The sequence below is a fragment of the Colobus angolensis genome, unplaced genomic scaffold (assembly GCF_000951035.1).
Source record: "Colobus angolensis palliatus isolate OR3802 unplaced genomic scaffold, Cang.pa_1.0 Scaffold36, whole genome shotgun sequence".
NCBI classification, from domain to species: Eukaryota; Metazoa; Chordata; class Mammalia; order Primates; family Cercopithecidae; genus Colobus; species Colobus angolensis.
Window position 1 is genome coordinate 4200179 of NW_012116932.1, and position 24773 is coordinate 4224951.

At 41.1% G+C, this 24773-nt stretch overlaps 1 protein-coding gene across 5 annotated transcripts in view; it reads right to left on the minus strand.

Annotated features, from left to right (window-relative positions):
* Positions 1–12662: 12662 nt before the first annotated feature.
* Positions 12663–24773, minus strand: part of MOBP (myelin-associated oligodendrocyte basic protein) — a 33071-nt gene continuing 20960 nt past the window's right edge. For 2 of the 5 annotated variants that reach the window (XM_011953272.1, XM_011953271.1), the window contains 3 exons: positions 16144–16209; positions 13384–13593; positions 12663–13124 (listed from right to left, as the gene is read on the minus strand). In XM_011953272.1, coding sequence (XP_011808662.1) covers positions 12809–13124; positions 13384–13589 — 522 coding nt within the window. In that variant the 5' untranslated portion in view covers positions 13590–13593; positions 16144–16209 and the 3' untranslated portion in view covers positions 12663–12808. Of the gene's footprint in view, positions 13125–13383; positions 13594–15610; positions 15810–16143; positions 16210–24773 lie in introns of all 5 variants that reach the window. The other 3 variants (XM_011953270.1, XM_011953273.1, XM_011953269.1) reach the window with 2 other exon arrangements.

Sequence of the window (24773 nt, forward strand, 5' to 3'; positions counted from 1 at the left end):
TAGGGAAAGCAGTTCAAAAGGGGCTCCTGCAAGGCCACTGCTGAGAATACAGTGCAGCCCTAAGTCAAGGCCAGGACCCTGAAGGCGGCGTGTCGGCGTACAATCATCTCATGATCAGCTTCAGTGGTCAGGCTCCTCAGGGACTTGGAGAAGTCCCCAGTATTTGTGTGTGAGAGAGAAAGTGAGAGCCCAAAGACATTCTCTGAAAGCTAAGTTTCCCGACACACACACACACGCACCAGTCCACAGGAGCACAAGGTCATCTAAGGATCCTCCACTTGACCCAGGGAAAACTCCCTCCCCGCAGCATGTGTTTGTGTGTAGGGGATGTGGTAGATCTGGGTGGAGTGAGGATCGGGGTTAGTTCCTATGACCCTGACCAAGAGCCCATACTAAAGATCAAAGTCCTCTGCAAGAGTTTTGGGCTACAGATAGTGGGAGAAAAACAGAGAGAAGAGATGGGAAGTCAATACCCAACCCTGTCCCATTATAATTGGGTTCAAACCCACTCACATCAGGAAATGGCCTCCCACACAGGGAGAGAAATCTTGGACTGCTTAACCTCCTATAACTCACCCCTTTCCACACTCAACTCTCTTCTCCCCCAGGGCAAAGTTCCTCTCCTATTTTTCCGGATCTCACTCCACCATCAAATAAAAATGTGGAGAGGCCAGCCAGGGAAAGCACTGGGGGGACCAAGCCTCAGACTTTCCCAGGAATTAGCGGGTTAGATGTGGAAATAGGAACTCTGAGCAACACTTCCGGTGGTGAAGTGCCGTAAGGCCATGAGCCTGTGTCCCGAGGTGGGGTAGGGTCGGGTGAAACAGCCATGTATTTAGGATCACTTGGGAGAGGGGCTGGGGGTAGGGCATTGTGGTTGAAGCCGGATAACATTCCCAAGGTCACACAATTTGAAAGCAGTCAATTCTAGAGTTGGGATCATTCAGATGGGCTGAGCAAGGCTCAAAGGCAGTGCCTTAGAGGACTTGCTCTCACCCTAGCTGGGCCAGGAGGAGAAGTTCAAAAAGCCTCATGTAAGGTTGGAGACAGGGCCCTGAGGAGTGGGAGAGGGCTGCTTTTCATGCCTTTTCTCTCTGCTTCGACACAATTCGCTGGCTACAACTGACACATGGATTTAGACAACTCCTACACTCTCTAGGGATTTCTTTGCATCTCTGGATCATATGGCAGTCTAATATCTTACTCAGAAAATAACTTGGATCTTCCCCAGAGCCAATTATGGCTCTGACTGTGGGCTGGCACACGGAACTAATTAAGGAAACCAAATGGCACAGAGAAAGAGAGAAACCCAGATAGGGATTAATTACAAAGGAGAAAGTCAAAAAGTAAAAGTTGAGCTCAGCAACAGGATGCCAGGGATAGAGGGGAATATTTGGAGGACAACATGTGGGTTGGCATTTGAGCCACCCTGACCCTGAGCCATGAAAGACCCTGGAGGCCTGTGCATATCCTGGAGAAGAAAGGACTGCAGGGGAAACAAAAAGAACTGTGCATTGAGCTCTGGAGCCTGCGGGTGCTGCTGGAACCCCCTGACTGGAGTACAACACACAGAGATAGCCCTGCTCACCTCCAGGCAGGCTGCCCTGAGGCCCCCAGGCCATGGGGACCATGAGCATCAGCAGTTGCCACATCAGCAGGTGTTTGCCCCTGCATAATATTTGAAGCCAGATAACTTCATCCAAGGGTAGATGAGTTGTGAAGCAATGAGTCCAGGAGCTAACGCCGTTCATTCACTTTAAAGTACTCCTTGTTCACTTCTTTTTTGGGGTCGGCCTGATCTTCCTTTTCAATCTGGTTTACAAAGAGAAAAAGAAAAACACATGACACAGGTAGGTGATGTATACTCTTTCTCTCTCTCTCTCTGTGCTCAGTTAATATAATTGTGGATTTTGAAACTACCTTTGAGGTTATTCTGCAAAATCCCTCTCTTTAATTTCTTAATTCTGGTAGTCTCTGGTCAAAAATTATATGATAATATTTTTTTCTTGGCCTGAGTCTACGAAAGATATTCTTTAAAAGTTCTGTTTTATGTATGATAATTATTGCTTTTCTGGTTAATCATTGTAGATAATTTTGAAACATAGAAAAACACAAAGGAAATTAAAGTACACCCACTCCTGGAAAAAAATTTTACTACTTATAGACATAAAGATGTGAATGTACATACATATACACATAGAGTATATGCACTTACAAAATTGTGAACATACTGTTTCCACTTTGATGGGGGAACAAATTGTGTTCAAGAAGGAGATAAACAACATCCAATAAAGACATTAGACGTTATAAATGTGTGGCCCAGACAAGCATTGCCCGCAAGCTTACCCAACTGAAATGTTGTGTGATATCAGCTTTAATTTATTTAGACAGCAGAACTCTATGTGACTGCCTTTGAAATGAAGCTATGTCGAATAGTTTCAGCACATCATCAAAGTTCTTAGTTTAAAAAACAAATACACAAAAACCAAAATGCATGCATTAGGAATGTCACATAATTTTATTCTAGGGACAAAACTTATGAGGATCACAGCTTTTGTGTAATTTGGAAAGTTTTTAATATTAGAAATAAAATTTATATTCAGATATTAGCAATAGCATTTTGAAAATCCCAAATGATATATCAAGCTAGCAAAGCTGATACCTTTCCAACTGGATTGAGGATACCAAAAAAAATAAATGCAGAAATATGTTATTAAAACTTGTGGAGTGAATTGTAGCCTGGAAGGTTGGAACACATCCCTTGAAATTTGAGGAAGGAATCTCTACACTTACTGGATTGCCTGTATGACCTCCAGACATGTGGCCGCCTGACTGTTTTCGAACTCCCCACAGATACTGCTGAATATAAAACCCAGCAGCACGAAAGAAAGCAGCTGGTGCTGAGACCAGCACGGAAGCCCACAGATCCCAGGCATCACCCTCAGCAAGTATCTCTGCAATCAGCCACTGTGGCAATCTAGGTAAAATGAGCATCTAATTATCTAATTGGCACTTTACTAGCAATAGCAGCCACATTGATGGTAATAGGGATGACCAGTTTATATACCAACAGCCCCTGAATTCCAAATCAATCAGGAGAGGCAACTGAGTTGGAGATAATATGCTAGTAGTTAGGGTTAAATGACACAATGTATCCATTAAATAATTGTTCCAATAATATCCACTTACCTAATACTATAAAATGATGAACTAATGAAGTAGATAATATCCTCATTTTACAGATGGGGAAAATGTGACTTAGAATAAGTAATTCAGACACAGGAAATCCACAGGCAGCAGAGCTCAGACTCAAACTTTTTCAATTCATGCCTTTTTTTTTCCATTTTGATTTCCAGTTGTTGGAATGATGCCAGAGCCCTTGCCCTTCTCACTGTGCCAGACTGACTACAAGTGTATTCATAGGGCTCATTCAATCAATAACATCAGCCAGGCCCAGAGTGAGGCCCTGGGCGAATGAATGTAAGATTCTTTGATCCTGACTTATGCACAATCCATCCAGCAAGGAAGATGGACAAGTAAGTGAACTGATCAGCAAAGATGTCCAAATTATAGCAGTGGAAGTATCAAGGGAGCTTACAGAAAGGGAGACCATCTGCTCACCAAGAGGTGTGAAGGCTCTTAAGTCAGAGGGCTATGCCAGTACCCCTTACCATTGACAATAATGATGACTCTTTAGACTCTGCTTCCACAAAATACCCCCACATTATTCACCCTGACAAACCCAAAACAGGAAAGTAACAGGTTACTAGTACACAAAAGTCATGTCCTATATAAAATCCTCTAGTTATCGTGTTGTAGCACAGCTTTGAAAGGTTGAAATTATAAAGACTGCCCACACAGCTGAATAGAGGAAACATAATTCATGGCCATGTAGGGTTTGAGAAGAAAGTGTCATCAGTCTTTGGTCCACACATGGACAACTACCACACGACTGTTCTTCAAGATGTTAACTCCCTCCAAGACTGAGATTGTCCCCAAATGTGAACTGAAATTGAATCCACCTTGTAAATCCAATCCCTAGAGCTTTGGTAACCATCTCTCATAACCATTAAGATGACATCAGGCAATTCTGAACAATTACCACCATAGTAATTCTAATAGTATTTAGGACCTCTGTGATTCTTTACATCCAAAGAATGCTCATGCCAATTCTCTATTTTGATAATACAGTACATCAGTCAAGAGGCCATGAGGAAAGTTGAGCCATATTTTGAAATGAGGATATAAAGAAAGCACAGGAATAAACTAACAACCCAACCCAAGCACCTTGTGTTATTAGGCTTGGGCCTTCAGGCTGTAATCCCTTGTAATAAGCCAGAGAGCCAATTTGGAAAGAATTTAATCTTATTAAAATATTTCTCTAAAAATTAAATGTTTTAAACAAAATAGCAGCTCAAAACTTAAAAAAAAAATAGGCATACAGATTGAAAAGAAAAATATCAAACCATCTCTATTCAAAGACAGCATAATTTGCAATATAGAAAACCCTAGAGTCTACCACAAAAAAATCTAGAATAGGTAAGTTGAGCAAAATCACAGGGTACATGATCAATATACAAAATTCAGTTACATTTTTATATACTAGCAATGAACAATTAGAAATCAAAATTGAAAAAAATGCTATTTGTGATATCACCAAAAAGCATAAAATCTTAGGTGTAAACCAAACAAAATATGTGCAAGATCTGTATACTAGAAACTACAAAACAAAAAAAGACCTAAATAAATAAAGAGCTATACCATGTTCATGAATTATCAGACTCAGTATTGTTATAGTTCTCCCCAAATTGATCTATAAACTCAACACAATTCCTTTCAAAATCCTACCATAATATATTGTAGAACCTGACACACTGAAAATTTATATGAAAAAGTAAAAAAACTAGAATAATTTTTTACCAGAACAATTGTCTTAAATGAAGAATAATGTTGGAGAATTCACACTAACTGATTTCAATACCTACTACTAAGCTACAGTAACAAAGTATGATTTTGGTGAAAGATATATAAATCAATAGAAAAAAGTAGAAAGTCTAGAAATAAACCTATAAATATATGATCAACCAATTTTTGGTCAAATTGCAAAGGTAATTCAGTGGAGAAACTTTTCAACAAATGATGCCGAACTGAAATAATTACAAAAAAATTGAGCCATATGCAAACCATATACAAAAAAAATTGAACCTCAATTCATGCTTCACACCATTACAAAAAAAAATTAACTTAAAATGGATAATACTGTAAAAGTAAAACCTAGAATTTAAAATTTCTACAAGAAAATATAGGAGAAGATCTTTGTGACCTTGAATTAGAAAAAGATTTCTTAAACACAACACAAAAAGTGTGACCCTGCTGGGGACCCCTGGGGAACAGTGTAGACATGTACATCAGTATCTCATCTGTATCTCATCAGAGAGGTGAAGAAACTGGGGTATCAAAAATAAAAAATTATTATTTTATAATTTATAAAATTATAAACATTTATAAAATAATTTATAAAAATTACTATTAAAGACCAGTGTGATAGTAAAATTTGATAAATCTGACTTTGTCAAAACTTTGGCTCTTCACAAAACACTGTTAAGAAAATAAAAAGGCAAGTCACAGACTTGGAGAAAATGCTTGCAAAAAATATTGTTTATAAATGTCTTGTTTCTAAAATATTTTTAAACCCCTCATCTTGTATCTAGAATATTTTTAAACCCCTCAAAATACAATAATAAAACAATCCAATTTTTATATGTAAAAGATTTAAGCAGAGATTTCACCAAATAAGTGTCTTCGGTGGATTATCTTTATACTCATTAAAAGATGCTCAACTTCACTAGCCATTAGGAAAATGCAAAATTAAAACTACAATGAATACCATTACATACCAATCAGAATGAATAAAATTTTTAAAGCTGGTAGTACCATGTGTTAACAATAAGCCCAGGTTACTGGCAGGAATGCAAAATGTTACAACTTCTTTGGAAAATAATTTAGCTGTTTCTTATAAGTTTAAACAAATATCTACCATATTACCCAGTATTACCAGTCCCAGTTATTTACCCAATAGAAAGGAAAACTTACATTCACATAATGTTCACAGCTTTATTCATAATCACCAAAACTGGAAACAAACGTCTTTCAACTGGTGAGTAGTAAGCCATGGTATGTGAATCCATATATATGTGTGTGTATACACACACATACACACACACACATGCACGTATGTATATACATATATGCACATACATATAAACATACACATAGAGAGAGACTATATGGATGTATATGTATATATACTATATATAGTATAAGCAGAATTGTGTTTATCCTATCACTAAGCAGTTTCCTTTTGGGCAGTTATAGTTCAATTGCATGCATTTAGACAAAAAAGGAAGCTATATATACTATATATAGTATATATACTATATCTATAGTATATACATATATACTGTATGTGGATGCATATATATAGTTGTGTTCATCCAAGGTTGGGTTTTTTCCAGGGGTGTAAGACAGATATTCAGAAGGCAAGGGATTCTAGGGTATTTGTGAAACAGATTAAAATGTTGGGGCCGCGTAAGGTGGCTCACGCCTGTAATCCCAGCACTTTGAAAGGCCGAGGTGGGCAGATCATGAGATCAGGAGTTCAAGACTAGCCTGACCAACATGGTGAAACCCCTCTCTACTAAAAATACAAAAATTAGCCAGGCATGGTGGCACACGCCTGTAATCCCAGCTACTTAGGAGGCTGAGGCAGGAGAATCACTTGAACCCAGAAGGTGGAGGTTGCAGTGAGCTGAGATCGCGTCATTGCACTCCAGCCTTGGCGACAGAGCGAGATTCTGTCTCAAAAAAAAAAAAAAAAAGAAAAGTTGGGCCATAGTTGCGTATGGATGCATATGTGTATATATATATACACACACGCATACATATATACTCTATATATACTACTCTACTATAAAAAGAAAGAACTATTGACTCATGCAACAACATGGTTCAAAAGCACTATGTTAAGTAAAAGAAGCCACACTCAAAAGGCTATAATAATATATAATTCCACTTACATAGAATCCTAGAAAAGACAAAACTATAGGGACAGAAGATAGGTCAGTGGTTACTATAGGTTGGGGAGTTGACTGCAAAGGTGAAATATAAGGAAACTTTGAAGGGTAATGAAAATATTCTATATCTTACTTGTGGCAGTACTCATAGGACTATGTGCATAGAAATGTATGCCAAAAGAGTTTAATTTTACCACATGTAAATTATACATCAGTAAGCCTAATACATGTGGAGTATTGTGTGAGCATATAAACTACACGCACATACATGACACTTTTGAGGTACATGCTTCCTTTTTTGTCTAAATGCATGCAATTGAACTATAACTGCCCAAAAGGAAACTGCTTAGTGATAGGATAAACACAATTCTGCTTATACCCAGCTACCATTGTCCTACTGAGTGCTTTTCTCCAGTGATGCTTAGCTGCCCAAAATCAAGCATGGTGACGCCAGTTAGTTGGGTTCATCAAAGGCTGGGATTTTCCCAGGGGTGTAAGACAAATATTCAGAAGGCAGGGAATTCTAGGGTGTTTGTGAAAGATATTAAAATGTTGGGATATCATTTCTAATTTGGAAAGTGAGGAAAGTGAAGAGTCTGATAGATGGAGATAAAAATGGAGGAGTCAGAGCACTGGAGGCACATGGTAAAGTTTAAGAACAGTTGCTGTGAGGGCATTTGGCAAACAAGTTGGAAGAGAAGCAGAGTGTGGATGTGGAGTTGTGTGATTCCACTGATGATTTCAGAGGTGGCAATCTGTTTCCTTCATTGGAGAAAGAGCTCCTTAAGAACAAATGATTTCTATACAGCTCTGTTGAGCTGAGCTCAGCCAGCCCTAACTACTGCATAGAAGCCTGGTCTCTAACATTCCAGGTGTACCCTAACCTTCTCAAACTTCTAGCTCACTCATTCTGGGGCATGACCTGCCTATGTCTTAATGCCTATTAATGGGTCTCTCTCTACTTTGCACAATCTAACAGCTTTTCTTGTTCTCATCAAAAGCCAATCCCTCCATATGTGCTATGGAGGAGCCTTATTTTATCAACTACCTCCATTCCCACTACTTTGTTTCTAGCTTGATCTCAATCCTGCACCCCTTCCCATCAGAAAGTCAAATTGGCAGGCATTTATATGCAAGAGAAAATTGGAAGTTACAATGTGCTTAGGTTTCCAACTTGGGGGATTAGTTGGACAGCTGTGTTATTTGCTGAGATAGCAAACAAAAAGAAGAACAAGCTTTGTAGGAAGAAATCAAGAGTAGACAGATTAGATTTTCCAACATCAAATTGATCTGCTCAGTGAATAGGCTCATATATTAATGTCAAGGATGAATTAAGGTTTAGAAGTTATCAGCATGTGAGTCCATAATTAAAACCACAAGAGAAGGCAAAATCATATAAGCAGAGAGCTCAGTATGGAACCCTAGGGCACCTCAAGGTTAAGCAATTGGCAGAAGAGTAAGCACTCATGAGAAGATGGAGAAGGAAAGTTCCTGCAGAGAAAAGGAGGAAAGGAGTCACAGAAACCAAGAGAACAGAGAGTTTAAAGACTGAATGAGAGAACAGTCCAACAAATCCAACAGAAAGCACCATTGATATACAGACTGGGTTCAGCATTCATTGGGAAAAGCAGCATGAAGGCCACAGGTAACCATTAGAGCAAACACTACTGGTGCCTTGCCCATAACCTCTTGCCCTTACCACTCTTGTGCTCAGCCCCACTTCCAGGTGCCAGCACTTGCCTTTCTTTTCCTGAGGATTTGTATCTTGCTGCTGCAGCCCACTTTGCCATCTCCTTAACAAGCTAGATGTGTCAAAGAATGAATTGAAGCACCCTTGAAGCAGCATTGGCTAACTAATGACTGACAAGAACTGGTGTATAAATATCCCAGTTCCTCCACCCCTCTGGTGAGATAACTGACGCACATGTCTACACTGTTCCCCAGGGGTCCTCGGCAGGACTAAGCTCCAGGAACCCATGGTGAGAATTGGCTAGATAATGTTTTTTTTTTAAATTGGCTCTTTCCCTCCCTTGTCTTGCTTCCCACATTTCTCCAGTGTCCCCTTCACCTCCCAAATAAACTTCTTGCCCTTGCATTGTTACTTCTGGAGGAATCTGCACAAGAGGAATTCCAGGGGCAGGGGGTGCTAAGGGAAGAAATTAGAACACAATGAATTGAAGAGCAAATGGGATTTGAGGAAGTAAAGATGATGAGTTTACACTATTGTTTTTAAAATTTGTCTAAGGTAGACAGAAAAGAGGATGGGGCCAGATGTGAACACACAGTCAATATGAGAGAGCAAAACATGTCAAAATGCTAATGAGAAAGAGACAAGATACAAAGGCTGAAGTGGTTAGGAGGGTTGCTAAGTTGTACAGCAAGACCCCAAAGGAGATAAGAGATTGGAAGATCACCGGGAGGAGTGGGGAACTGGCCTCATCAGCAAATAAATGTTTCATCCTCTGAGGCTGAGGGGAAGGATTTAAAGACAGATGCATATTCTGATGAATGTGTGGGGGCTGGTGGAACCAAGACAGTCTGGGGAGTAGCTGGGGTTCATCCATTTTTGGTGGCACCAACCCACCAGGCTATAAAGCTTTTCCCAAACTGTGCTCAGCAGCTCTATGCACACATGACCACCCTCAGCAGCTGGAAAACCAATGCAGGCAGGTGGTGAGCTTGATCTAGAATCAGGGATTTATGAAACGAGTGTTGAAGGAGAATGAGAGACAACTGGGTTAAGGCTATCAGAGAAGACATAGTCAACCATGTGGTCTGCACCAGTAGGACCTGTGACCAGACAGAGGCTGTCACACTCCAAAACAACACACAGCTCCCAGGACTGGAAGCCTCTCTGGCTAACCTAGGCCTCTGCAAAAGCATCTGCTCTGCATAAGCATTGTGCCGTAGGGACCACCAGGATGTATAAAGGCCTGCTCCCAGATAGGAAAGACGGTGTGCCACAGGTAGGGCAAAATTCAAGAGTTCAGTCACCCAAACTAATAAAAGCAGTAATGCAACCTGAGACACAGGCAGAACAAGAGCCTGAACAGAAAGCAAAGAGCTCAGACCTTTTCTCTAGCTCTGCTGTTTCCTGGAAAATCACAGTCTGCCAGGCTGCTTGTGTGCAGGGCTCAATTTAATAATATAAAACATGTTGTGCAGAAAAAAATGAGTCAAAGGCACACACAGCACTTCCGAATATATGTGACTGATTGACTCCAAATTAACCACTCACAGCCATGGTGGTTTTCAAAGAACCACAGATCCCCAGCTCCCAAAAGCAGAACACTAAAACCGAAAGAGGCCCAGGACATACCTGTTAAACCCAAAGGCAAGGACAACCTTGTGAATTCCTAAAATCTTAGAATTGAGAGGGCAGAATAAACTAAGAGGGTGATGCCATTGTTACCTCCAATCAAATATTAAGAATGCTACTATGTTTAATCAGGATGCTGGAAACCATACAATCAGTTTCTAATGTTACATCATTCTCTGGTTTTTGAGAAGATCTATCCAAAGGAGTTATTAAGAACCCAATTAGGCCTTTGCCAAAATTAACCTCTAAAAGCAATACTTCAGAAATAGCACTGTTTCAGAAAGCAAGTTGGCTTCAGAAAATCTTTTTTACCCTTTCTTCATGTGCAAGTTAGTAGCTCTGCTTAAGAGCAAATATTTCCTATCAACCTGCCTCCCACTCCTTTGATTCAAAATAGTCAATCAGTATCAATAAAAGGAATAGACAATATGACAAAGAAGTGGCTCCAATATATTACCTGAAGACCTTTGGGAATCTAAGAAGGAAAAATGAATATCTCAAGTAGGACTCCGATAGTGCATAAGTGAAGTCATGGGACATTATGAATGAAGCCTTTCAGATCCTCTGTTCCCAGGTAAGGGATAATGGCTGAGAAGGTAATAACAGCCTGTGGAGGCACCTTCTCTGATACCCACTGAGATTAGTTAACTGAGGGAGTCAAAGCACGCCAGCACTAGGATACCTCCTGAATTTAGGTGAATACACTGAGCAAGGTTAGGTCCAGACAAATCTGTGAGTATGGTGAAGTTTGCTTTCATTGTCTTCTAACTCCTTTCAGGGTCCTGATTGAACTCCAGCCACCCAAAGACACCACCATAGGTGACATGCCTTTTATACAACTAATTTCCTCTGTTTCGTACATTTTCTAACTACTTCCATATACCAATACTTACCTGTCCTAGGACCCTTCTACTCAGGCTCCTTAAGAGGGTCTCAGTTAATGACTAGGTAACCTGTCATACAACTTGCTGTTCAATTTTTAGTGAGTAGTTACTTCCTTCACAAATTAAACTTGCCTAATCTTGTGCCTTTTTAATGCTTTCACTTTTGGTACCATAAATTTGTCACTTTCCACATTTCTTTACCTCACATCACAAATAATCTGGATTATTCATTTATGGGTTGTTTAAGCCAGCATTGATCATTGTGTAGTCTGTGTACTGTCTACATAACTGTACCTTGAGGGGAGGGGGTGGTGAATTCTTACTAAAAAGGCAGATGCCCAGGCCTTAGTGGTGACCCAAAAACCATACTCTCTAGGGGCATCTTTAACATTCTCCCCCATTGACTCTTCTTCCTACTAAATCAGTAAACATCATGTGATACCTACACACAGTAGATGCTACAGAAGTGCTGGGTATCAGAATACAATTAACACCAACTTATAAACAGATTCACTTTCAAATAATAAAAGCTCTAAAAAGTTGGCATGCTGATATACCTTCAGAACAGTAAATAAATAAATAAATTTAAATAAATTTAAAAATTGCTCAGGCATGTGTGTGTTGGGGCAAGAATATAGGGGAAATCTCTGCACCTTCCCCTTAATTTTGCTGTGAACCTAAAACTGCTAAAGAAAAAAAAAAAAGAAAGAAAGAAAAGAAAGAAAGAAAGAAAAAAAAAAACCTAGCCTACTAAGATAGGGTAGGTGAACATGTTCATCTCTGGCCCTCTTTTTGTCTCTACATGACTCACCTTGCTTTTGCCATCTACTCATCCTATCCTAATGTTCCTTGTAAAAACCCGAACTCCTGTGGTAGAGCCAGTAACTCCCTGCTTATGGTTTTCATGGCCCCATGTGCATGCATATTAAGAAAACATTACGGCACTGATCCCTACACGATGACACCTATTCTATTATATGGTCCTGGTGAATCTCAAATAACACAGTTTCCTTGCTGCCATATTCCCTTCCCCCAGCACATCAAATGGAACTTTACAGGTATGCAATAGGATTTGTTGAGTAAGTGAATGAGTGAATGGTATTGCCACTGAGATTGACATGAGATGAAGTGTGTTAGGAGGATAGATGGGTCCAATGGATTACCCTCTCCTTTCACATATAAGAATATTGATTAGAGTCACCATTCCTTATCTCCCTGAGGCACAGGCATTGAGGAACTCATTTATTCAATCTGTTACCATGGTCCATAATCTCAATTGATAGATTAACAACTTCCAGTTCTACTAAACAAAGGAAGCAATGGCCACAGCCACCCGAAGTATGCACCAATAGCATCTAGGAGGAAACCAGAAGCCACACTAGGTACTTCAACCAGAGGGGATTTAATGGAGGGAGTTGATTACACAGGTTGGGTAATAAGGTTGAAAAGGGCCGTGGAGACAGCCCGGTGTTAGTAAACACAGGAAGCAGCTACTAACCTTAGGGCTGGGGAACAAAAGGGAAGAGATGGTGTTACCAGAACCTAGAAGCTTTGACGGGGGACCCCCCACGACTGGCGCCTGGCCCTCTGAGGGGGCTGCTGCGCGGCTGTTGCTTGGACTTCTGAGGGGGACGCTGCTTGGCTGGCGGTGGTCGGACCTCTGGGCGGGGGCGTGGCTGACGCTCAGACCTTGGAGGGGACCGTGGCTGACGCTCAGACCTCGGAGGGGACCGTGGCTGACGCTCAGACCTCGGAGGGGACCGTGGCTTGGCTGGCGCTCTGACCACCGCGGGGGGCGCAGCTGGCTGTTGCTTGGGCTTCTGAGGGGACTTGGCACGGCGGCTGGTTCTGAGAGGGCCAAAAGAAGCTGGAGGCGGGAGCCAGGGCTCTCCTCTGCTGCTTAAGCGACGCTGGCAGGAGCTGGAAACAGGTAGGAAGGCCCTGCTCCCCCACCCACCTTCCAGTCTCCCTGGAGTGCCTTCCGGTGTCGGAGCCTAACCCGGAGCCGACTAGGGGGAAGAGTGGGGGGCGGAGCGGGAGGGGCGTGCCCGGAGCCAAGACCACGCGCTGTGCCCAGCCGGTGCCGCGAGGCTGGGCGGCCGCTCACCTGGTCTTCTGGCAGGCGCAACAGATCCAGTCCTCCTCTTTCTTCTGGTAGAAGCAGCCGCTCTTACAGATGCTGTATTTCCGATCCACTATCTCCTTCTTGGAATTGAGGAAGGTGAACGGCGGGCAGCAGTGTATGCTGAAGTGCTCGGAGTACTTCTGGTTTTTGGAGAGTCTGGGACCCTCCTTGGCCGTTTTCTGACTCATCTTACTGGAAATCGCCGATGCAAGGAGACAGAAGGAGACATAAACGCACATCAGGCACGGGAGCCCTCTACTCAGGAAGCCCCCTGCTACTCCCATAGTCCAAGGTAACATTCAGGGTGGTCCTACAGAGCAAAACTCTGGAAGAGCAACTTCCCCCCAACTCCGTGGAAAGCAACTCTACTAAGAGTTCATTAATTTTCATTTGTGTATTTTTAAAAATCCTGTTTTCAAGGAGAAAAATAAACATGGGCTCTTGTTTTCCTTATGTTTTAGAGACCCATGTAACATAGGAAAACATTTAAAACCAAACATATTCTTGACTAAATAATATTCTAGAGTTAGGAAAAGGCTTTTCTCTAAAAAGCAAAAAAAAAAAAAGTTTATTATTATTTATTATTAAAACAATCATCAGTCATGCAATAAAATACTACACAACAAGGACAAAGAACAAACTGCTGACCTGCTGACATACATCAACACATTTTGATCTCACAGACATAATGTTGAAAAGAAGTCAGACACAAGAAAACAAGCTGTATGATTGATTTTATATGAGGTTCAAGAACAGGCAAAACTAATCGATGGTGCTAGAAATCAGAGCATACTTATATCTGGAGAAGGTGGGTTCTGACTCAGAAGGGGCAACAGGGGAACTTGCTGGGGACTGAAAACATTCCTTTTAGGAATGTGACAAATGCAGCAATAGTCCTACCTAACACTACAAAACACTGAAGCCCACAGGGGACTTACCTGACTATCAATCAATAAGAATCAGCATAGTTAATGGGCATAAACTGGATACTGAGAATGTCTCTGCTCTCAACAAACTCAGGGTCAGGTTGGAGACGCAGATGTGCAGTATGTAGCTACAAAACAGTGTTATGGTGACCAATACAATTGTGTACAAAGGTAAAGGAAATCATGGGAAAAGGATGGATTTCTTGAAGACAGAACCTATAATCTGGGTTTTTAAGGATGAGTACAGAAAAATAACTAAATAACATTGAGGGGGTATTTTAATTTTTTCGTCTGTTGGTGTGGTTGTCTTCTGCTACAAATAGAAATGACAGCTGAGAAGCAGGTAGAATGCAGCTACAAATACATTGTTTTTGCATCTCTGTGGTCATCCAAATTGTGTGTCACATCTGTTATGGATGTTAAAAATACTCTTTCCCAATATTTCACTTGATTTTATCATGCAAAAATAATTAGTTTTATGGAATTAAGTATCTTAGATCTTATTAAAGATTTTGTATTTTTCCCAGAAAGTTTTCCCCATTCCATCAGCTTTTAACCTACTCATATGCCCCATTTTAAAAGAAAATCCTCTCTGTATCCTGCTCCCATGTCTTTTTGCTTCCCTGTTACCCTCCTCTTTTGTATAGGCAAAGTTCTTGAACAATTATTAATACTTTTTCCCTCCATCTTTACATCTCCCACTCACTCACTCATCAGTGTACCCCACTGTGGCTCCTGGTCCTTTCCTCCCAAGGAAAAATGACTCTACATAGCTCCCCAGAGACCTCCATGGTGCTAAACCAGTTGTCTTCATATTTGGTCTCCATCTAAACTCTTTCCTTTCCTGTGACACCACATTCTCTTAGATCTCCTCCTCTATCTCTGGTCTCTCCTTGTCCATTTCCCTTATAGGCTCATCTGCTTTTGCCAAACCTTTCATTTTTTTAACCCTAAACTTTTAATGTTGGAGTTATTTAAGGTGTAATAAATACTAAATGATAAATGAAGTTAACTTCTCCCATTTAATTTAACATTTATTATACACTTTGGTTTTGTCTGGCACAGTGCTCAGTTCACATACTGGACACAAAGCTAAATCATGCTTAGTCCAGTCCTCAAGAAACTTATCCACCAGTGGGAGATACAGGCAAGTTTAAGTGATTAGAATGCACATAATGTGCTAATGGCCAGAAAAACCTCATTTACTGAGACCAAATAAGTACAAGTCACTGAGATGAGGAAGTGGGTAGATCAGATAAACATTCTGCTCACAGTGAGTTCACTTTGTAGGTAGAGGAATGTCCACAGACATCAGTAAGTGTGATACAAGGCCAGCATGCTCTGGAACATGAGAATGTGCTGGCACAATGACATGAAAAGTCCACAGAAGAGAGGGCAATATGTTGGGCTAGAGAACAAGGTGAAACTTCATGGGCAGAGGCATTTCATCTGGCCAAAATGAGGGCTTGGGAATACTGATACCTAAGCAGATACACAGTGAATTGCATTACCCCTGAGAGCCCTCATCCTATCTACACTGCAGAATTGGAAGACATAATAGAGCCAGGACACAGGCAGTGAGGCAGGTGAAATGTGTAACCTGTGTGACCGGGAACACAGTCATGCCATCAGCTAATCAGAGGTCTAAGTAGATGAGAAGGAGGGAGATCATCTCATTGGTCTGAAATACCATCAGTTTAAAGAGCCAAGGACATCCACAAAGAAATGGGCATTCTAAACTCAGGACCTAAAGCTCTCATCTTGAAAGCGCTTCACCTCATGGAAGGGGGCAAAACCTTGGGCATGGATGAGATACCTGTGAACCCAGCGAGGAATCAGTCAAGGGAAGGCTTCCAGGAGGAGGAGTGGACCTGCCTTCAAGCTGCGGGAAGAAGGAGTAATGGAAATTCAGAAAGGTAGGATGAGTAGCAGTCTCCTAGGAGAGAAATTGCTGAATTTTTAAAAGGAGATGATCAGATATATTCAAAGGAGCCCTTTATCCAGACAGGTATGTATAGACCAATGAGAAGCTGCAGCTGACTTATAGGGTCAGATTCATTGCAAAGACCCTAAACGTCTGCCAAGCCCTTCCTCAAGTCCTACATAGGTCACTAAGTTCATCTGGAGTTTCTCTTTCCATGAGAAATAATGAAATGAAACACTTTAGGACTAACCTTCAGGAGTAATTTCTTCAGGTTGCCAGCACATAGAGACTGTTACTCAACTCTTCACAGGCAACTCAGACATTTCCCAATTCCTCCGGCCTTCTAGGTCACCTTTTCCAAATGGCTCAGGCACCCATCACAAATAACAGAAAATCTAGCTCTTATCCCAACTGTTTAAGAAATATGGGATAAGGAGCTTTGAAGTCCACTGTGACTGAATTCCTTCCCTAATTGAATTCTCAAATCCCACTCAGTGCTCCAGCTGATGTAACGCCTGGGTCACTGTATGCCCATTTGCACTCCCGCCCAGTCATTTCTTCCCCCCAGCACTTCAAGGGAAAATTATTTCTTACTCCATGACAACTTCCCTCACTCCCTGTCTCCCCTGATCATGTCCGGCAGGGGACAGCATCACCTCCAGTTATCCATCAATGCATGGTCCTGAAGGAAAAAGTAATTCCCTTCCCTGGAAGAACTTCACCATTCCCAGTACAACCACCTGAAAATGCATCCAACTTTCAAAATAATATTTTCTCCCTCCTTTAGTAAAATGTTTATATTTTTGAAAAGACTGGTGGGCGGATCACGAGGTCAGCAGATTGAGACCATCCTGGCCAACATGGTGAAACCCGGTCTCTACTAAAAATACAAAAATTAGCTAAGGGTGGTGGCGCACACCTATAATCCCAGCTACTTGGGCAACTGAGGCAGGAGAATTGCTTGAACCCAGGAGGCGGAAATTGCAGTGAGCCGAGGTTGTGCCACTGCACTCCAGCCTGGGCGATAGAGCAAGACTCCGTCTCCAAAACAACAACAACAAAAACTGCCCCTCTCTTTTCCCCGGTGGCAGAAATACAGCACTTAGTTGGGGTACCTGGTTAAGTGGTTCTATATACTGCCTCCTCAACTGTCGGCCCCATGCCACCCTCCAATTTAAAAACGTTAAGCCCCACATGCTAAATGAGAGTCATCGTTTCCTAACACACCAGGATTGCTAGTAAATTCCTTGGAAATACAGGCTGTTAAATTAAGTTTAGCCTAAAGCCACCTCCTTACATATTTTAAGTTCCGCCTAACGGTTTATTTGTACATAGTAAACTGTAACCGTTAACTGGATGTGTACATTGTAACTGCATCTTATACCAATCACAGAGTTTTGGTCAATCACAGACAGCCAACTGTGTTCAAATAAGGCAAATTCCAGCTGTAACCAGTCCAGCTGTTTCTGTACCTCACTTTCAGTTTCTATTTATCACTTTCCTTTTTCTGTCCATCAATGTTTTCTGACTGTGTGGCGGCCCTGGAGTCCTTCTGAACCTAATCTGTTTCTGGGGACAGTCTGATCTGTGAATTGTTTTTTGCTGAATTAAACTCTGTTAAATTGAATTTGTTTTATTAAAGTTTTTGCTTCAATAAAGCAAATAACTAACAGCGAAGAAGTAACAATTTACTGAGCACCATTGTGTATGGTTGTTTTGCATACTTTATCTCATTTTATAATGTGGCGTTATTAACGAACTGAAGATGGAAAGTCTAAGGAACACAACTAAATCCATAAGCCAGTAAGAGGCAGCAAGGGATTTGAATCCACATCTGTGTGACTCCAACATCCCGAGGACTTTAGCCAGGTTCAACACTGCTTTGTGCTTCCTATAGACTCAACCCTCCTCCCAAGGAATAGGATTCCAGGTGCTGGGCCCAGACTAGACTTCGGGGGACTAGAGATGGACCCAGGGGTGGGATAAGGCTCAAAGATCCATGCGTCTATGTCCTAGGGTGAGAAAGACTGAAAATTGGGGAAACAAATCACTCCAGAAGAGAAAGATAGAGAATGGAGTTTGGAGGCTTCACAATAGAAACCAGGACTTCTCGGCCAGAGCCAGAATGGTCCCTGTCCAGGACTTGCAGTAAGCTTGGGATGCGCCCTGAGGGAAGTGTGACCCACAGGCACTTCTGCAGCTCCTCCCCTCCAGTCCATTAGTGGATTAAAAAAATCTATATTCACTGCTGAAAGTTAGAAAACTCAGATGGATGAAAATAATACTCCCAGTGTGGTGGTTCGTGTCTGTAATCCCAGTGCTTTGGGAGGCCAAGGCAGACAGATTACTTGAGGTCAGGAGTTCAAGACCTGCCTGGTCAACATGGTGAAACCCTGTCTCTACTAAAAATATAAAAATTAGCCAGGGCAGGTGCTGTGGCTGACGCCTGTAATCCCAACACTTCGGGAGACTAAGGCGGGCGAATCACCCGAGGTCGGGAGTTCAAGACCAGCATGACCAACATGGAGAAACCCCATCTCTACTAAAAATACAAAATGAGCTGGGCATGGTGGTGCATGCTTGTAATCCCAGCTACTTGAGAGGCTGAGGCAGCAGAATTGCTTGGACCCAGGAGGCGGAGGTTGTGGTGAGCCAACATTGCACCATTGCACTCCAGCCCGAGCAACAAGAGTGAAACTCCATCTCAAAAAAAGAAAAAAAAAAAATTTAGCCGGGCATGGTGGCAGGTGCCTATAATCCCAGCTACTCAGGAGGCTGAGGCAGGAGAATCGATTGAAACCAGGAGGCAGAGTTTGCAGTGAGCCGACATCATGCCACTGCACTCCAGCCTGGGCAACACAGCGAGATTTTGTCTCAAAAAAAAAGAAAAAGAAAATAATACAAATTCATAAATTCTTACCCCATGGTTAGTCACTTGTAAAATATGTTAACTTTTTTTCTTTGAGAATATTTACATGTAAATATACAGTTAATAAAAAGTAGGACCACACCTTACATATTGTTCAAATGTATATTATTGAAAAAATCATTCACTTTTCAAGTTTATGTTATCTGTAGTGTTCTCTTACAGTTTTTTTAATTTGTAATAAATCTGTAATTATAATCTTCTCTATAGTTTATATTCTAATTTATATCTTCTCTCACTTTTTTTGAGTACTTTTGTCAGAAGTTATCTACTTCATCTTTTTTCAAAAGTAAGGAAGTGGTTTTCTTCTTTGTTCTTTTCTCCCCCAATTTATTCATTTCTGTATGCACTTCTTTTTTCCTTTTTTCTTTTCTTTTCTTTTTTTTTTTTTTTTTTTTTTTGAGACAAGGTCTTACTCTGTAGCCCATTCTAGAGTGTAGTGGTACAATCACAGCTCACTGCAGCCTCAACCCCTGGGCTCAAGCAATCCTCCTGCCTCAGCCTCTTGAGTAGCTGGGACTACGGGTGTGGGCCACTACACCCAGCTAATGTTTTTGCTGTAGAGACGGGATCTCCCTGGCTCAAGTGATCCTCCCAGCTCAGACTCCCAAAGTGCTGGGATTACAGGCGTGAACCACTGCACCTGGCCTATAATTTCTTTTCTTCCAGTTTCTTTATATTCATGTTATTGTTTTTTTCCTTATGGAGTCAAATGCTTCATATATGTACATTTATGGCTATAACCTTTTCCATTGTACAACGTTAGCTGCATACCACAAATATTAAAATAATTTTTAATCTTCATTTTAATTATGGATGAATTCTTCTTCAATTCATCAGTTATTACAAAATCTATTGTAAAATTTCCAAATGTATGGAGCTATTTTTGTTACATTGGCTCCTAATTCTAAGGCAGTTAGAGAAAGCAGTCGCTATGACAATGACTCCAACAGTTTTTCATATTTCCTTTATGACCTTGTTCTACATGTGCTTGCAAAGACTGTGCATTTCTAGAAACAATCTGGGATTGTCTAGTGAGGATAAAAATGTGCACAAACTGTAGTCTAGCAGTTTACTACTGGGTGCAGCAGCCATCTTGGACCACAGCTCAACCTCACAGGTGAAGCCACTTTCTGTGAGGTGGTGGAGCAAAAATACCAGAGGAGCCTGAATCCTGGAGGACTGTGGAGTCTGCTGTTTCTGGCCTGGACTCTTGAACTCTGAACACCTTTTACATGAGAAACAAACAAACTTCCACCTTGTGTAAACCACTATTATTTCAGTTACACATAACCAAATACATTCCTAATTGGTTACACTCATTTTCCTGTAATAATAACACAACTCAGAGGGGCTTTGAAAATATGAAATGAAATAAAGTAAATAAAAAATTGAACCTAGCACTGTAACTAATGTAAATAACTTACTTAATAAATTATATTTTCCTTTCGCTGATGAGAATTCATTTAAATGACCTGTCTAATCCTGCTGAATTTTTTAGACACACTCTATTTATCTCACTGTGTATCTCTGACGATACCTAAGCATTAATCACATATTTATTTACTTTAGTGGTTAAAAACAAATCATAAACACTGCATGACGTTTTCACAAAAGATACCATCTAATTACAAGCAAAGGTAATTATGAACTCTGGCAGGATGAAGAAAAAAACAAATTTGAAACTGTAAAATATAATCTTCTCCAGGTTCCATATAACCTAAAACTAAAGAGGAGAGAAAAGTGAAGCAAGTATTCAAAGAAGGAGAAGAAAGTGAAGGGAAGGACCCAAAGAAAGGAGAACAAAAACCTCTGCACCGTTTATTGAGCACCTAGTATGTTCTATAGGCTTTATATCTAACATTTGTAATTCCCCAAAACAATCCTCCAGGTAGTTCCTACTATCCCCACTTTACAGATGAGAAAATTGAGGAAGAATTTAAGTGAAATCCCCAACATCATACAATAATAATTTTAAAATAGCAAATTCGTAATGGTTAATATGACTAGTAGACTGCCTAATATCCACTCTCCCCTTACTCAGTAATGAACCTTGATTTTGTTTGGCAGTGCTATATGCCTTGTTTAATCTATACAATTCCCCCATGTGACCACATTCTAGTCAATGAAAAGTAGGCAAAAAGTCTATGGGAAGATGGCCTTTCTTCAATAATAAGGCTTTTTATTCAAGAAGGAACCCTCCTCTGGTAAGTGCATCCAGCCCAACCCAATCATTCCTAGCCCCCAAGAGACGGGATTATTTCAAGCCTTTGAAACTCTTCCCATAGGGTTCCTTCCCCTGTCTTTTACCACTTAACAGTTGCACAACAAATGCCTCCATTGCCTTGCGGTTCAGCTCAAAGTCAAGACACTCCCACTCCCTGAGAGCCTTTCCAGATCTGTCCCTTCCCCCGAAGAGTAATGATCATACCTCCTTCCTTTGTGTTCTGTGAATAATTCTAGGAAAGCATCTAGAAACTCTAGTGCTACCCTTACTGTTTCACTGTCTCCTTAAATTTTTTGTCCTTAATCCTGTTCAATGCCTCATTCAGAAGATGTTTGATTAAAAATGAGAGAATGAACAAAGGGTGTCTTTCACAACAGCTGCAGAGCCCTTAGCCACTTATTTCCTGTCCCCAGATGCTCTCTAGCAGTCCCATGTTCCACTGGGGACTCTGCTCTGGTTCAGGCAAAAATGTCTGTTCAATAGAGGAAGGGACCTTTCTAACTAACCTTGAAAGTTCTAAAACTGGGCTGTTTATGGGAAAAAGAAAGATTTTGTGAAAACACTATATCTTTTTCTAATTCATGCAAATTAATTAGCTAACTTTAATCATTACATACACATTTCATTACACGTCCTAACAGTGGCATTAAGCTCTATGTAACCACCAGTGTCATAGTATCTATAAACACAGCTTTGCCATTCCCTAAAAAGGCTACAGGAATAAATTAAAACTGTGAGTATAAAGTGGATTTTTTGTCCTTCTTCCCATCCTTCCTCCTTTCTTTTTATCATCTTTTCTGAAAAAAGCAATTGAGATGTGGCATAATCATGTCATGAAAGCTGCAGGTGATGCTTAGTTCTGGGCAGTCCTCTGGAAAGGAAAGAAAATGCAAGTGGTAAGTTGACATGCTGCAGCCCACATGCCCCTTCATATCTGCATGGCATCACAGGAAGTCAGACATGTAAATGGGTACAGAGTTTGCAGAATGAAGGGTAGATGCAGGTCAATATTTTGAAAGCAGAATAGTCTTCAATTATTTCACTAAGCTCCCTCACAACCATGAGCACGCATCTGTTCTTCTCTTGGTATAAAGAACTCAACATGGGAAGAACAGGAGACATAAAGAACTCAACATGGGAAGAACAGGAGACAAGCTTCAACCTTGACTATGCACCCAGGACCTGAACCCTATGCGAGAATAACACACTGGCTTCAGATATCAAAGCCTCCAAAGGAAAATAATGATCAGTCTCCAGATCTATTATATGAATTAAGGAATGGGATGTTTAATATATACTTAAGAAAGAAATTTCAGGTTAATAAAGAAAGCAAGAAATTTCAAATTTATTCAAATCGAGATTGACTTTACAAAAAAAAGCACAACTTTTTTTTATTTATCTGTAATTGTGTAATTGATATGATATTACAAGCCCAACCCATGATGAATGTTGGCTGAGAAAGAAAGTGGAAGGGAGAGAGCAAATAAAACTCTAAGTTTATAGTGCCTTGGTCACTTCTAGCTGAAGCCATCCCTTCCTACTTTATAGTCAGAGTTCAGTTCCCTAACACGACTATTTCTCACCTCCCTCTCTTCCTTCTCAAGGTAGATAAGAGTATGAGAAAGCTGAGTATCTTCATGGCAATGAGGGAAGGGGTGACTGGTCTGGGTGGTGTCCTCTGCTGGGCCTTGCCATGGGGTGCCTCATCTGGTCTCACTCACCTTTTAGCATGAATGACACACATTGCATACTGACCACTTGACCCAACCAAAGACACTGGTCATCAGGCTACTGACTCAGTAGCCTCCTATTCTGGTCCAGCGGTCCTCTCAGCTCCTTCACATCTATTCTAGGAAATGTTTGGTTCCCATACATTATGAGTGGGGAACCAAGAGAGTTATTCTGGGTCACTGGCTTAGACAGCCTGCCAACAAAAGCTGTGCCGTCACTCATAGTCAACGCTGGATGAGGCTGAGAGCAGCCTTTTCTAGAGGCTTGCAGTGCCCCCACTACACTATTCCTGTTGCAGTGTGTCACTGCCCCTCATACACACACAAAACAAATTTCAACATATCTGGATGATTCTACCACACCACACCACATCCCCCACCACGGTTTTGAGGTTTCACCTAAAAAAGAAAACAAACGTCTGCCTCCTTAGCTTTCTCTCTCTCGCTTGCTTTCTCTCTCCGTTCCCACTCTTCTGTGGACTAGAAAAACTCTTCTTTCTGCTTTCTCCTTCTCTTTGGCAAAGACTCGACCTCTAGCCTACTCTCTTTTCACCTCCAGGCACCAAACCTGAGGCTCAGCTTTCTTTGCAGAAAGGACATGCATTTTACACCATCGAGGAAACTCAGTGGTCTGAGTTGTCTGGTACGATTCTTAGGATGTGAGCTGCCAGACAATTTGAAAGCAACAATTTGAAAGCAACAGAAATGTATTATTTTGCTATTTCCTAAATCATACCCATTGAGAAGCGTAAGTTGTAAATAATAGCTAATAATAGTACTACTGATGGAGAGCTCACTGTGAATCAGGCACTCTTCCAAGCTCATGACATTTATCATCAATTTAACCCTGGTAATAATCCTACGAGATAGATTACATTTATCCTTATTTTACAGATGAAGAAACTGAGTCCCAAATAAGATAAGTAAATAAGATAAGCACAACTTATGATTGACCAGTGAGATTAATTGTCTATTATAATCCGTACCACTCTGTTCACACAGGGGAGATGGGGCCTCAGTGACATCATCAATTTGTCATTCACAGTCCAGCGGATGACATCACTGCGATATATCTAACACTAGAGAAAGGGTGAGGATAGTCATAATAAATTATCTATCCCAAGCCTCTTTCTTTGTTCCCACTTTAAGGAACAGAATGGAAAAGTGTTCCCTTCAGTGACCTAAGAGTGTGCTCCACAGGACAAAGAATTCCCCCTATAAATTCACAAAGTAGAAAAGACTTGAGCAAATAAGGTCATGTTCTTCCTAAGCCTTCCTTTTCCTTTTTCTCAATTCCTTCCAATACATGGCTGTAGTTTCTCAAAACTCACACCATCACCCCATGTGCCTTCAAATGATTAGAAAAAACTGTAAGGAAGAGGCTAGGCACAGCGGCTCACACCTGTAATCCCAGCACTTTGGAAGGCTGAGGCAGGCAGATCACCCGAGGTCAGGTGTTCAAGAACAGCCTGGTCAACGTGGTGAAACCCCATATTTACTAAAAGTACAAAAATTAGCCAAACATGGTGGTGCATGCCTGTAATCCCAGCTACTTGGGAGGTCGAGGCATGAGAATCACTTGAGCCCAGGAGGTGAAGGTTGCAGTGAGCCAAGATCACGCCACTGCACTCCACCCTGG